Source organism: Berghia stephanieae, chromosome 8, assembly GCF_034508935.2.
Source record: "Berghia stephanieae isolate SIO BIC M18660-M18661 chromosome 8, UCSD_Bste_1.3, whole genome shotgun sequence".
In the NCBI taxonomy this organism is placed as follows: Eukaryota; Metazoa; Mollusca; class Gastropoda; order Nudibranchia; family Aeolidiidae; genus Berghia; species Berghia stephanieae.
In genome coordinates, this window is record NC_088367.1 from 6,735,231 (window position 1) to 6,750,550 (window position 15,320).

A 15,320-nucleotide genomic window follows, 5' to 3' on the forward strand; every position below is an offset into this window, starting at 1 on the left:
ATCAGCCTATAATAAATATAATGCTGTCAGAGATCATGAGAGGATTTTGGAGACAAAGGAAATACGTCAAAAGAGTATTGAGAAATAGCTGATGTAGGGAGTAAAACTATAATTTGCATAAAAGTATGATGCGATCTCTAACCTCTTATTGGTATTTATGACGTGGTGATGAACCGGAAACAGGAAACCGATGAGGAGAAAAAAAAGTGTGAATGAAGCTTGAGCTTTTTAAAAAAAAATTACTTGAGCTTTTATACAGCGCAATATCCACTAAACTTGCTTATAGCGTTTTACAAGGGGGGTCCTTGACCAACAGCAATACGTAATTTTCATGCTTTCAATCCCAATTTGCACAATTCAATGGTTTTTTGGACCTAATGTAAGAGTTAGCTTACAGCAAGTGGATTTAATGAGTTCACGGTGCTTGTATATCAGTTAAACTAGGTCATTATCTTGAGTACTAGAAAATTACTTTCTTTGATTGGTGTTACTTGGTATTTGGAGACAAAAGCAATAAATTATAGTTGGTATTTATTATTTGGGCGTACAGTATTATTTGGGGTACGACCTTTGATTGTATTGGGGAAAATTCTGAAAAAGGCCAGAAAGGAGAGGATTAAGCCAGTGCCTGCACCTTAATTTCCCGCTTTGATATGAACCATGAACCGAATGCCAAAACAAAAACAACTGAATCGGGAGTGAAACTATCTAGACCAAATGACAAAATTTCAGATCGGAGAGAAGTTTACGAAACGATAATATTCACCATTCTTGTTAATGGATTGATTCAAATAAAATGTCAGAATTTACACCTAAAATTCCATTTTCTGCGCCTGGGTCACCCCGACCTAATTAATACCCCGTTGAGTTCAAAGGTCACACGTGTTATGTAAAAGGTAAATTTGTTGAGAGATATGGCAAATGTGTGTCAAGAGAATCAATAAAAACACATTACATACATGGAAGGTGTGTGCATATAGTTCTACATATATTTATATATGTGTGTAATTATATATATATATATATATATATATATATATATATATATATATATATATATATATATATATATATATATATATATATATATATAAAAGCAAAAACCATGAAATAATAGTGCTCAACTTTTTGATAAAATGAGCTATTTATAAACATTTTAATTATAATTATTATTACTCCTACAGATCTGTTTCTTGTCACTTCCCGTAGATCTGTAGGAGTAATAATAATCATATATATATATATATATATATATATATATATATATATATATATATATATATATATATATATATATATATATATATATATATATATATATATAAGTATGTACAGTCATTATAGACAGAAACCAACGTGCCAAGCCAAGCCATGGCAAGAACAATATGCCCGGGGGTAACACGTTTCTCAAACTTCCATTTCAGGCCAAAATGTGACCCACCGACTCAAACCGGTATTATGACGTAAGGATATTAACGCTATAGATACAGTATAAAGTTGACGTCACTCGGATGGCCTTTGTTATTATTCCTTTTTGCCATCCCCGTTTATGAGTAATATTACATACAGATATTTCTCTGTCGTTGATCTGGTTTTTCAGAAATGCATTTATTTTTCTTTTCTTTCTTTTTTTTTTTTGTTAGCTGAAGAAGGGTTTTGAGTCCGAAACGTTCTGAGTTTGAGTATTTTGTTCCTTTTTTGAAGCTGTTATAATTATTTGTGTTTATTTATTACGAACATGAACCCCAAGTCTCGCGTTTATGGCCTACAAATTCAATGTATTAGCATCCATACCACCCCGACATATTACCAGTTTGCAGCGACGGGTCTCATTCATCATCATATTGAAACGGTTCAACTGTTTTTCGATGACATCAACAAATTATAAACAACAAATTTTCTTATTGAACAAAATCTTTCGACATGAAATTATATATATAAAATAATCTTAATTAATAATAATAATAATTAATATTAATATATATAATAATAAATAATAATAATAATAATAATATAATAATAATAATAATATAATAATATATAATAATAATAAATATATTAATAATAATAATAATAATAATAATAATAATAATAATAATAATAATAATAATAATAATAATAATATAATAATAATAATAATAATAATAATAATAATAATAATAATAATAATAATAATAATAAAATAATAATAATAATAAAAATAATAATAATAATAATAATAATAATAATAATAATAATAATAAATAATAATAATAATAATAATAATAATAATAATAATAATAATAATAATAATAATAAATAATATTAATAATAATAATAATAAATAAAATAATAATAAATAATAATAATAATAATAATAATAATAATAATAATAATTAATAATAATAATAATAATAATATAATAATAATATTAATAATAATAATAATAATAATAATAATAATAATAATATAATAATAATAATAATAATAATAATAATAATAATAATAATAATAATAATAATATAATAATACACCCCCCCCCCCCCACACCCAATTTCATCAGGCCCTCGGCCCCTGACATTCTTACATACCGATTGATTCAAATCTCTACGAAAATGTGTGCTGATTAATTCATTGAATCATTTTGCATATTATGTGTGTGGAACGTCATGTCATAAAAGTAAAGCAATATCAATCGTGATCAGTGACTGGATGGTGAAAGTGATTGTGGAAAATTCTGGCATCTTGACATTGGGTAAGTCGCTTCAAACACACATTACCCCACTCGAATTGGGTGTGAATGAGTACCTGGCTATTGGCAGGGATGGATATTGTGAGAGTGTCAGTACAAAAAGGATGCTTAACGGATGACTGATACTTTATGAAATGAAAATTTGGTTCCATATCGGCTGCAACGGGAATAAATGAAATAATGTGAAGTGCATTGAGCATGATTTCTTTGTAGAAATGTTCTATATAAATTTTCATTTGTTTTAGAACTCAGTCAACCCAAACACCGACTATCTAGGGATTTGACTGGGGCTACTTTTACCCTATCTTGAGCTTCTTTTAGCTTTTTTTACAAAGCGCAATATCCACTAAACATGCTCAAAGCGCTTTACAAAGGGTCTCTGACCAACAGCAACACGTAACATGTAGAATGAGACATGACACCTGTTAGGCGATATTATAATTTATTTTTTTCCCGACAGAATCAACACTGTTAAAAGCCAGGTACTCATTTTACACCTGAGTACGGTGAGAGAAAGTGAGTAAAGAGCCTTTTTCAAGGACTCAACTATGCGCTGAACGAGGTTCGAACCCAGGACTTTCCGATCAGAAAGCGAGTGTCATACCACTAGGCCACATACTCTATCACTATTTACATTTTTCTCTGACAACTTTTAAGCATATTATTCAAACTATTGATTTTTGTTGTTTTTTGGGGGTTTTTTACAGAATTAATAAGTAAATAAAAACATTCTGTGAATTTTTTTTGAAAAAGCATTCACATATATAAATGAAAATAAGAATAATACTTGCTGTGTCATCTATTTTATCACAATATTATCATGGGTCATGTTTGTTGATTGGATGATGGTCTAACAAGGAAAGCAACAACAGCAAAACATCATTTCATTTCATCATCCATCAAAATGATGAGTCATGATAGGGGATGAGATTAGCGCAAGAGTAGCGTCCCTTGATTGGACGTCACCCATAGACTGTGACGTCACCGGCGGAAAAGTTATCAGAGAGAGAACGTCATGTTGGTTGTGCGCATGCGTCTCGCGTCCTCGCGAGGACGAGAGACGCATGCGCACAACCAACATGACGTTCTCTCTCTAATAACTTTTCCGCCGGTGACGTTACAGACTATGGGTAACGCCCAATCAAGGGACGTTACTCTTCCGCTAATCTCATTCCCTAGTGTTGATTGGGTGAGAGTCTAACAAGGAAAACAACAACAACAACAACAAGCACATCATTTCATTTCATTCATCACAAGGAAAATTCTTATCAAACATTATGTCAAAATCTGTGAGAACAAACACATTAACATTCCAATATTTAGTCGTTATAACTCCTCATAAGTTACAGTAATAATAACAGATAGCCATAATCAGTTCCTCATAAGTTACAGTAATTATAACAGATAGCCATAATAAGTTCTTCATAAGTTACAGTATTAATAACAGATAGCCCTAATATAGAATAATAATAACCCTCATAAGTTACAGTAATAACTATCAAAACACTATCAAAGTACTTAGTTTGAGATCACTTAAAAGTCTTACCCAGACACCAGCACAAGATCCCACTAAGAGGAATACACTCAAATATTTACAAATCATATATTAAAAATAAAAAAATAACAATACATAACAGAGAGATGATTTACAAGGAAAAAAATATCATCTCCCAAAACTATAATTATACAATCAACTGTTTCCCTCTCAGCCAGGGTATCTGGCCAGCGCCAGGACAACACCTAGCAATCTCATTCCAAGACAAGACAGAAAGCATGTTGGAAGCTAGATATGGGGGGATAGAAGACGCAGTAAGTATCCCCCTGCACACTATGGGACGTCAGGAACTCCAGCCACTGAGAGTGATAGCCGTTGAAGACACAAAACACACAGTTCAGATTGACACAGAATACATTGGATTAACTTTTCCTTAATATTTCAAAATCACATTCATCATATTTATTGGTATTAAAAAAAATTAGCTTTTTATATAGCATAATATTCACTAAACGTGCTCTAAGCCCTTTACAAGGATCCCTGGCCAACAGCAACGCTTAACACTTAGGACGGGACATGACGCCTGTTAGGCGGTATAACCATTTTTTTCGGACAGACAACAACGCTGTTAACGACCAGGTACTCATTTTACATCCGAGTACGGTGAGAAAATGTGAATAAAGAGCCTTTTCCAAGGACTCAACTATGCCCCGATCCGAAAGCGAGTGTCATACCACAAGACCACATTGCCGCACCAACATAATTCAACAGACCACCATCTACAGTTGTTACTCAATTCCCTTCATCAGTTTCACTCCGACAAAAAACCAGATTGATGCAGTGAGTCATAAAAATGTCACAATACGTAGAAAGCTTGAAGAGTTAAAATATAAACCGGTGTTTGTACTACAAAAGGACTAGAAAAATTGATTGTCACCCTCTTGATCATACACATTTGTATGTTTAAGTACTTTAAATTGAACAAATGGAACCTGTCCCCACCTGAGTTTTGTTTTTTTTAATGATCATTATCATATAAAACAGACATTAACATATAAAACAGACATTAACATCATATAAAACAGGCATTAACATATAAAACAGACATTATCATATAAAACAGACATTAACATATAAAACAGACATTATCGTATAAAACAGACATTAACATATAAAACAGACATTATCATATAAAACAGACATTATCATATAAAACAGACATTAACATATAAAACAGACATTAACATATAAAACAGACATTATCATATAAAACAGACATTATCATATAAAACAGACAAACACACAGAAAATGCGTAGGAAAAAATCTACCAGTGAAGGCTCTGCCTTTCACATGAATAGAGGTTAATAAAATAAGAAATAAACAAACAAAATAATGTCTATATATCACAATTGTTTCAAGTCGTTTTGCCTCCAAATAAAGCCCAATGTGCATAGATTCATTTTTGTCCTTGACAGTTGTATGAAAACCAAATTCTCGTTCCATAAAGCATTCAAAAGCTATTAGCAATCGTACAATATCAGCGACCAACCATATAACAAGGCACTCATTCACACCTGAGTCCAGTGATGGTAAAATGTTTTAAAGATCTTACCCTCTTGGGCCAGGGGGGGGGGGTTCAAAGTTTGCAATCCTTTTCACCTACCTTGTCAATGATTGTGCTCACTGTAGCTTGACAGTGTTGTTACAAGACAATTTGCCTTATCCGATGTGCTCCATTGATAAGATCAATTTCTTTGATTTTGTTGTAAAATGCAATCAGAGTGATGGGCAGCTGTAACATTCATTTTTTAATTTTTTAAAATCTAAAGCAAAAGTGATCAAACATTGTCACAGAATTCCATTACAAAAATTTATCCCATTTTCTCATAGACATACCCAGGGGCGTTTCTCTATTGGTTAAAACGGCGCCAGGCACCACCTTTATACTGTAATCATGCAACGCTACTGGACATAACACAAACACACACACACACACACACACACACACACACACACACACACACACCTCCCCCCCCCCCCCCCTCCTCTCAAAACGACGTTTGAATCGAGTGATACAGAAGATGAAACATGAATATAATTTCATTTCACAAATATAATTAATGGGTTTATTTATTTATTTTATGTGTTGAATTGAGGAGAGCATGACATCAATAAAGTGCAAACACCCAAGGATTCATTTTTCTGATTATTCATCACTTTTACTCCAACATAAAAACACCAGTTTTACTGTATCACAATCCAATCTATTCTTCATCCACAAAAATCGCTGCTTTACATTTACACATCATTTAAACCATCTGAATTCTTAATTTACTGCTAAATTGTGGGTTATACAAAAGTTGTCCATCGATTTTTCATCCATTTTTAATATTATCTACAAATTTAATGTACAGTGAAAAATTGTTGTGTCTTTATATTCAATGAAGCAGAAATGGAAAGATAGTTATGCAATCTAAACTTTTCTTATCTGTCTCATTTGATTCAATATTATTGTAAATGTAATCAAATCTAAACATGAAGTGAGACGAGTAAAAGAAATAGCAGTCTTTTATCAAACACTTCATCTTCGAGATTGGTGAGTACAAATCCATCAAAATAAAGATACTAATTAATTATTTTTATTTTGCTCTATGCCGACAATGATTATACAAATCCTAGAATGGTTGGAGTTATTACATGTCATGGGAAACCCTTCCTCCCCCCCCCCCCCCTCCCCCCCTACTTGCCTTTGCAATCATATGATTAAAAATGATAAAATAACAAACTACACAAAGACCGTTGACAGATAGGATGGCACCGTCGTATGAGGTAATTTTTGCCTCATTAACTCACTCAATCCTAGAGATTTTTGCTACTGTTCAAAATTGGAAAAAAAAATGTATTAAAAATGATGCATGTACATAGATTGTTTTATTCAACTATCATAAACATGCGAAAAAAAACAAACAAAAAAAAAAACCCCACTAGCTTTGATACTACGCCAATAATTTGACTTATAAAAGTGTAATAAATAAGCATGGGGGAAAAAGTAACCCGGGTAAACTACGGATATAGTCGGTGTTAGGGTTGAGTGAGTTAAGAAACCCTGCCTTTGTAGTTTTAGATAAATCAGAGAATATTGAGTTGAATGATATGAATTCAACTCTTCGAACAAGGAATCTGAAAAGGTGCGTATGAAACAGTGACAGACAATGCAGAAAAAAAAATACAAGAAAATCAAAACAACAACAAAAACAAACAAAAAACAAAAAAAATCAGCCAGCCACGACAGCTGATTTTATTTTGATGTTTTTTTTTAAATTGTATTTTTCTTTCTGCTTCATCTTACACTGGTCCACACAGACTTTTTCAAATGTCACATTTCTATCACACACACAAGTGCCGGCTCCCTAATGTGTCAACTCTAACACGGGAAAGAATTACAACCAGGCTGATAATATACGATTCTTTCATCTCTTTGTATTTATTAAACGAGTTATTTTTATCGTGCCCGATAACACCACGAGCTTGCGAGTATTCGTTATTGCACGATAAAAATAGAACGAGTTTAATAAATACAAAGAGATGAAAGAATACGCTTATTCTACCCCTCCATGTAAAATTATTAGATATTTTGTACCCAAATGGTATGGTATTAGTACTTCTATTCACCATAATTTGTATCTTTCTCCTTCTGCTTGAACGACAATTTGACCTAAAACTAAAAACGTTGGATTTATATTCATGCGCACCAAAAGATTATTTATAATTACCAATCAGCTGTCTTTTACACCTTATTTCACACCAATAAAATGTGCGAAAATATTCTGCAATCGTTGAATAAAATTTTTATTCAACGCGTTCAAAGCATTATTCAACGATGATGTATTTACCAAGAAATGGTTGGGTTTTCCAATGAGAGGGGTGGAATAACATTGAAAACACTACCAACACACAGAAGCAAATTACCTCCCTTAGGTAAAGGTGCTGTATCTCAAGTAATCATAATCTCATTATATATAAATCTAACATCAAAAAACATGACAAGAATATGAAATAACTGTCGTAGTTGAAACAGGGAGGCATTTCCATCACCTCAGGCATCAATTTTCACTCCGATGACATCGAGACATCAATTTTCACTCCGATGACATCGAGACATCAATTTTCACTCCGATGACATCGAGACATCAATTTTCACTACGATGACATCGAGACATCAATTTTCACTCCGATGACATCGAGACATCAATTTTCACTCCGATGACAACGAGACATCAATTTTCACTCCGATGACATCGAGACATCAATTTTCACTTCGATGACATCGAGACATCAATTTTCACTCTGATGACATCGAGACATCAATTTTCACTCCGATGACATCGAGACATCAATTTTCACTACGATGACATCGAGACATCAATTTTCACTCCGATGACATCGAGACATCAATTTTCACTCCGATGACATCGAGACATCAATTTTCACTCCGATGACATCGAGACATCAATTTTCACTCCGATGACATCGAGACATCAATTTTCACTCCGATAACATCGAGACATCAATTTTCACTCCGATGACATCGAGACATCAATTTTCACTCCGATGACATCGAGACATCAATTTTCACTTCGATGACATCGAGACATAAATTTTCACTCCAATGACATCGAGACATCAATTTTCACTTCGATGACATCGAGAGACACAACCACATGGCTTTTGATTTCCTCGTTCCCTTGAGAAAGTGGAATTCATGTTGTGATAGGAGTCGAACCAAAAGCATCTGAATTGTCCATTTTGGCCACAGTCAATCGACAACTTCACAGATTTTGTAAAAATAACATGAAAACTTAAACTTAAAACTTAAAATTGAGCTTTTATAAAGCGTAATATACACTAAACGTGTTCAAAGCGCTTTACAAAGGGTCCCTGACCAACAGCAACATGTAACAAGTAGAATGAGACATGACGCCTGTTAGGCAATGTTACAATTTTTTTCGGGCAGAGGCAACGCTGTTAACAGCCAGGTACTTATTTTACACCTGAGTATGGTGAGAGAATGTGAGTAAAGAGCCTTTTCCAAGGACTCAATTAAGCGCTGAGTGAGGCTTGAACCCGGGACTGTCTGATCCAAAAGCAAGTGTCATACCACAAGACCACGTAGCCGCACAACAAAGTCTCTCTCTCGTCCATCCCCGTCTTAAAAATAATTTTTTAAAAATTAATTGAGCTTTATATAGCGCAATATCCACTGAATATGCTCAAAGCGCTTTACAAGAGGTCCCTGGTCAACAGCAACATTTAACATGTAGGACTGGACATGACGCCTGTTAGTCTTCATCATCCCTCATCAATCTATAGCTACAGACAGTTTAGTCTTGATTGCTTTCCCAAAGTTTTTCACTTTGGCCCCCAAGCCCTTGTTGTGTCTGCGAGATTCCTCTCGGGAGTCCTTGTAGTCTTGAAGACGCTGCATAAATAAATCTGGGGAGAGAGGGAGAGGGGGGGGGGCGAAGGGGGTTGAGGTGGAGGGGGGTGGAGGGGGGTGAAGGAGGAACGAGGTGGAGGGGGGCGGCGAAGGAGGAACGAGGTGGAGGGGGGAGCGAAGGAGGAACGAGGTGGAGGGGGGGGGCGAAGGAGGAACGAGGTGGAGGGGGGGTGAAGGGGGGTCGAGGGAGAGGGGGGGTGAAGGGGGGTCGAGGGGGGGGGGGAGAAGAGAGAAAGAATTAAATAGCCAAACTGATACCAAGCTGTTAGAAGCTGTGGACTGTAAACAGCAATAATATACAAAAATGAATATTAAAGCTTCAAAAAAAAGAATAAAATACCAAAGCATGGCACGTTTCATGCTCAAAACCCTTCTTCAGACAACAACAAAAAAAAACCCAATAAAATTGTAAATACATTAACATAGAGAATAAATTCTATGTCTATCGGAAATAGCTAAATATTTTCATTTTTTATTATTTCAATATATAATAATCCCTTTATTCATTCCATATGGGAAATTTGTCTCTAGTGTCTATTCCAAGGAAAGACTGGAATAACCTAGACATCAGCCGCAGTGCAGCGCAGCAAGTTGAGCTAGAACGAGGTGACTTGCTCAAGGCCTCACAGCGCTGCTGTGTATGATTCGAACTCTGTACCTTTCAGGTATGAAGCAAAGACCGTACCGCTGAGCCATGTTGCCTCCATATTATGATAGAGTTTTAAAAATCCGGTTTTCCCCATTAAAAAAAAGACATGTAATGAAATAATATCCAATCCATGATTCAACACAACAAACTTGCCCCAGACACAAACTTCCTCCACCAAGACACAAACTTCCTCCATCCAGACACAAACTTCCTCCACCCAGACCACAAACTTCCTCCACCCAGACACAAACTTCCTCCACCCAGACACAAACTTCCTCCACCCAGACACAAACTCCCTCCATCCTGACACAAACTTCCTCCACCCAGACAAAAACTTCCTCCACCCAGACACAAACTCCCTCCACAAACTTCCTCCACCCAGACACAAACTTCCTCCACCCAGACACAAACTTCCTCCACCCAGACACAAACTCCCTCCACCCAGACACAAACTCCCTCCACCCAGACACAAATTCCCTCCACCCAGACACAAACTTCCTCCACCCAGACACAAACTTCCCCCCGACACAAAGTCCCTCAGACACAAACTCCCTCCACCCAGACACAAACTTCCTCCACCCAGACACAAACTTCCCCCATCCAAACACAAACTACCTCCACCCAGACACAAACTACCTCCACCCAGACACAAACTTCCCCCAGACACAAACTTCCTCCACCCAGCCAGACCCAGACTTACCACACGATCCCCAGTCAGACTTTTCCACATGATTGACGATGAAGACTTCAAACATCTGAGTTTCCGTGAACCACTCCAAGAACTGACGAATCTCTTTGGAAATCATCTCCACAATGAAACCTTCTTTCTGTGATGGGAAAATAGGAAGACATGGGAAATTCTATGGTAATTTCATGTTTTGGAAGACATGGGTGATTCTATGGTAATTCCATGTAAGAAGACATGGGTGATTCTATGGTAATTCCATGTATTGGAAGACATGGGTGATTCTATGGTAATTCCATGTTTTGGAAGACATGGGTGATTCTATGGTAATTCCATGTAGGAAGACATGGGTGATTCTATGGTAATTCCATGTATTGGAAGACATGGGTGATTCTATGGTAATTCCATGTTTTGGAAGACTTGTATTGGGTCATTCTATGGTAATTCCATGTTTCAAATACAATGGAATTGGAAATACAAATAAATTCAAGCTCTTTTCATATAGTGGAATATCCACTAAATGTGCTCCAAAAAAAAAAACATAAAACAATAAGTAATGAAATATAGACTTCAATTTATTGAATGAAGACAGATACTGTGGACATTTAATGTTTTCGCTTTATCAACAAAACACGATGAATGAAACACCAATAATGCATCATGCAGGATGAGACATCATGCCTATAATAACTTAAGCATTTGAACAGTTAAATAGCGAAATATCCACTAATCATACACAATTAACATGTAGAATGAAACAAGATGCCTTTTGGGCAATATTACAATTTTCTCTGACAGGATCAATGGTGTTAATAGCCAGTCCTCATTTTACACCTTAGTACAATGAGAGAATGTGATTAAAGAGCCTTTTCTATGAGTTATCAATGTGCTGCACAGAGCAGTACTCAAACCTTGGACCTGCTGGGCTGAAGACAAGTGTCATACTACAAGACCATAAAGCTGCATATCAAACTCACCTGAAATATCCTATTGCCATCCTGTTGAGAACAAACATGGTTTCCAAAATGGCCGATGAGCTCTATAAACATCCTCAGGAAAGCCTCTGCCACCATCAACCACTGGGCATTGCGAGCCTCTGTTGAACAAATATTACATTAAATTAAATGTTACGAAGAAATAGAATTGAAAAACAAAAGATAAAAATTTCCTGTGTTCAGTATATCATGGGTCTCTTCTCCTGCATTGCAATGTGTTCTTTAACTTTTTTGTAAATGTTACTATAAAGTGTGTTATCGGAAATGTTTCTAGCTATTATATTATAATTATTATTTGATATAGCACTAGCACCAGTATCCACAAATAGTGCTCAGAGGTGCTTTACAATAGTTTTTTTTGGTATCACACACGTTCATGCATTCGACTACGAAATCACCACAACAGTCACACACACATGTTGTTCGAAGTTCACTATAGAATATAAATAAATGTTAAATGGTTTAAAATCACAAAACTTCACAAAAGCACCAAGAGCACAGTTTTAAAAAATTTTTAATTATTTTTTTAAAATTAAAATTAAAATTGAGCTTTTATATAGCGCAATATCCACTAAATGTGCTCAAAGCGCTTTACAAGGGGTCCCTGGTCAACAGCAACATTTAACATGTAGAACGGGACATGGCGCCTGTTAGGCGATATTACAACTTTTCGGACAAAGACAACGCTGTTAACGGCCAGGTACTCATTTTACACCATAGTACGGTGAGAGAATGTGAGTAAAGAGCCTTTTCCAAGGACTCAACTATGCGCCGAGCGTGAGGCTCGAACCCAGGACCTTCTGATCCGAAAGCGAGTGTCGTACCACTAGACCACATAGCCGCACATAGTTACATACATCTTCCTGCTAGGCATACTACACCTTACACACTACACACTACTACTAGCTATCATTTTCAAATTCTGAAAGTCTAAATTAATGGATATCCAGGTATGATGCCAAATGCAATGGATAACAGTCAGTCCTCTCCTCTAGATGTAGAATCAAAACTATATGATTTATTTCTTTTTAATTTTAAAATCTTGAGCTTTTATATAGTGCAATATCCACTAAACGTGCTCAAAGCGCGTTACAAGGGATCCCTGACCAACTGCAACACATAACATGTAGTATGTAGAAGACATGACGCCTGTTATGCGATATTACAATTTTTATTTCCAACAGAGACGATGCTGTTAACAGCCAGATGCTCATTTTACACCTGAGTACGATGAGAGAATGCAAATTTAGAGCCTTTTCCAAGGACTCAACGATGCGTCAAGCGAGGCTCAAACCAAGCAAGCGTTATACCACAAGACCACATAGCCGCACAAACACATAAGTAATACATGACTCATACACATTTACAACAGTTCTGTTCACCACATCTAGAATCTAACAGCACACTAGCCCACTCACCATTATCGATTTTACACATGTTAATCGCCGTCTTCACCACATCTAGAATCTAACAGCACACTAGCCGACTCACCATTATCGATTTTACACATGTTAATCACCGTCTTCACCACATCTAGAATCTAACAGCACACTAGCCCACTCACCATTATCGATTTTACACATGTTAATCACCGTCTTCACCACATCTAGAATCTAACCGCACATCAGCCAACTCACCCTTATCGATTTTACACATGTTAATCGCCGTCTTCACCACATCTAGAATCTAACAACACACTAGCCCACTCACCATTATCGATTTTACACATGTTAATCGCCGTCTTCACCACATCTAGAATCTAACAACACACTAGCCCACTCACCATTATCGATTTTACACATGTTAATCGCCGTCTTCACCACATCTAGAATCTAACAACACACTAGCCCACTCACCATTATCGATTTTACACATGTTAATCGCCGTCTTCAAAGCCCTTTGTATCTTACGGGGAATCAGTGTCGCCTCATCCCCTAAACTCCTTATTATGCTTTTCTTGTCTAAATCCACCACAAAAACCTGTAACAAAATACAGTCAAAGAATGAGGAGTTTGAAAGTGTTCCGAAAGAACAATTCTCATAATAAACTTCTTTTACTGAACAAATTTCAAAATATCTTTGCTTGTGTTAATGGCGGTGATAAAAAATAAACTTTACATGAAAACTAATTAACTCACTCAACCCTAACACCAACTATATCCTTTGTTTACCCAGGTTACTTTTACCCCATGCCTGTTTAATTCATTTTTATGAGACAAATTATAGGCGTAGTGTCAAAGCTAATGTTTTGATAGTTGAATAAAATTATCTATGCATATGCTCATTGTTAATACACTATTTTTCCAATTTTGAAAAGTAGCAAAAATCTCTAGGATTGAGCGAGTTTAAAAAATGAATAGAACAGCTTCAAAAAATAACAAAATACGAAACACAGAATGTATCGGGCTCAAACCCCTTCTTCAGCCAAAATAAAACAATGAAAATATAAATATAGCAATACGTCATTGTGGCAGTGAGTGAATGTGAGTAAAGAGCCTTTTCCAAAGACTTAGTTAGCAAGGCTCGAACCCAGGACCTTTTGATCCCACATAATACGACATTGGCACAGTGAGTGAATGTGAGTAAAGAGCCTTTTCCAAAGACTTAATTAGCAAGGCTCGAACCCAGGACCTTTTGATCCCACATAATACGACATTGGCACATTGAGTGAATGTGAGTAAAGAGCCTTTTCCAAAGACTTAATGAGCAAGGCTCGAACCCAGGACCTTTTGATCCCACATAAATTAGCATTGGCATAGCAAGTCTCATATTCATTTCCCAACCCAGGCAACAATCTCACCTCTTCCAACTCCATCTGAAAGACTTGGGGCAGGAAGGCGGAGAGGATGCCCACGATGTAAGGCATGGGAGCACAGACGACGTCCAACATCTCCGTAGGCAGGATGGGGATGTACACGTGTTGCCATTGGAATGGGTAGAGTAGAGCACAGAGGGCATGGACCGTCTCGGTCAGAAGACTGGGGATTGATTAAGGAAATATATGACAAAAATATAGAAATTAACGGGATGTCTTCGGGTTTCTAATCGCTCAGTAGATAGAGCGCTCACCTCATAAGCCACAGGACCAAAATATGGTTTCAGATTTAGTCGATGGTTTTTTGTTTGTTTTGTTTGTTGTTTATTGGGGGGGTTTTTGGGGCCTTACTGGCGTCATGTCTCGTCCTACATGTTAAGTGTTGCTGTTGGCTTGGGGCCCTTATAAAGTGTTTTGAGCACAATTAGAGGATATTGTGATTGCTCGCGTAT

General features: G+C 36.0%; 1 protein-coding gene across 2 annotated transcripts in view; it reads right to left on the reverse strand.

The window, feature by feature from the left end:
• Positions 1–6,691: 6,691 nt before the first annotated feature.
• The window catches only part of LOC144978088 (uncharacterized), a 60,591-nt gene continuing 51,962 nt past the window's right edge, over positions 6,692–15,320 (reverse strand). For both annotated transcript variants that reach the window (XM_078923648.1, XM_078923649.1), the window contains 5 exons: positions 14,854–15,031; positions 13,910–14,033; positions 12,036–12,154; positions 11,074–11,200; positions 6,692–9,720 (listed from right to left, as the gene is read on the reverse strand). In XM_078923648.1, coding sequence (XP_078779774.1) covers positions 9,587–9,720; positions 11,074–11,200; positions 12,036–12,154; positions 13,910–14,033; positions 14,854–15,031 — 682 coding nt within the window. In that variant the 3' untranslated portion in view covers positions 6,692–9,586. The remainder of the gene's footprint in view (positions 9,721–11,073; positions 11,201–12,035; positions 12,155–13,909; positions 14,034–14,853; positions 15,032–15,320) is intronic.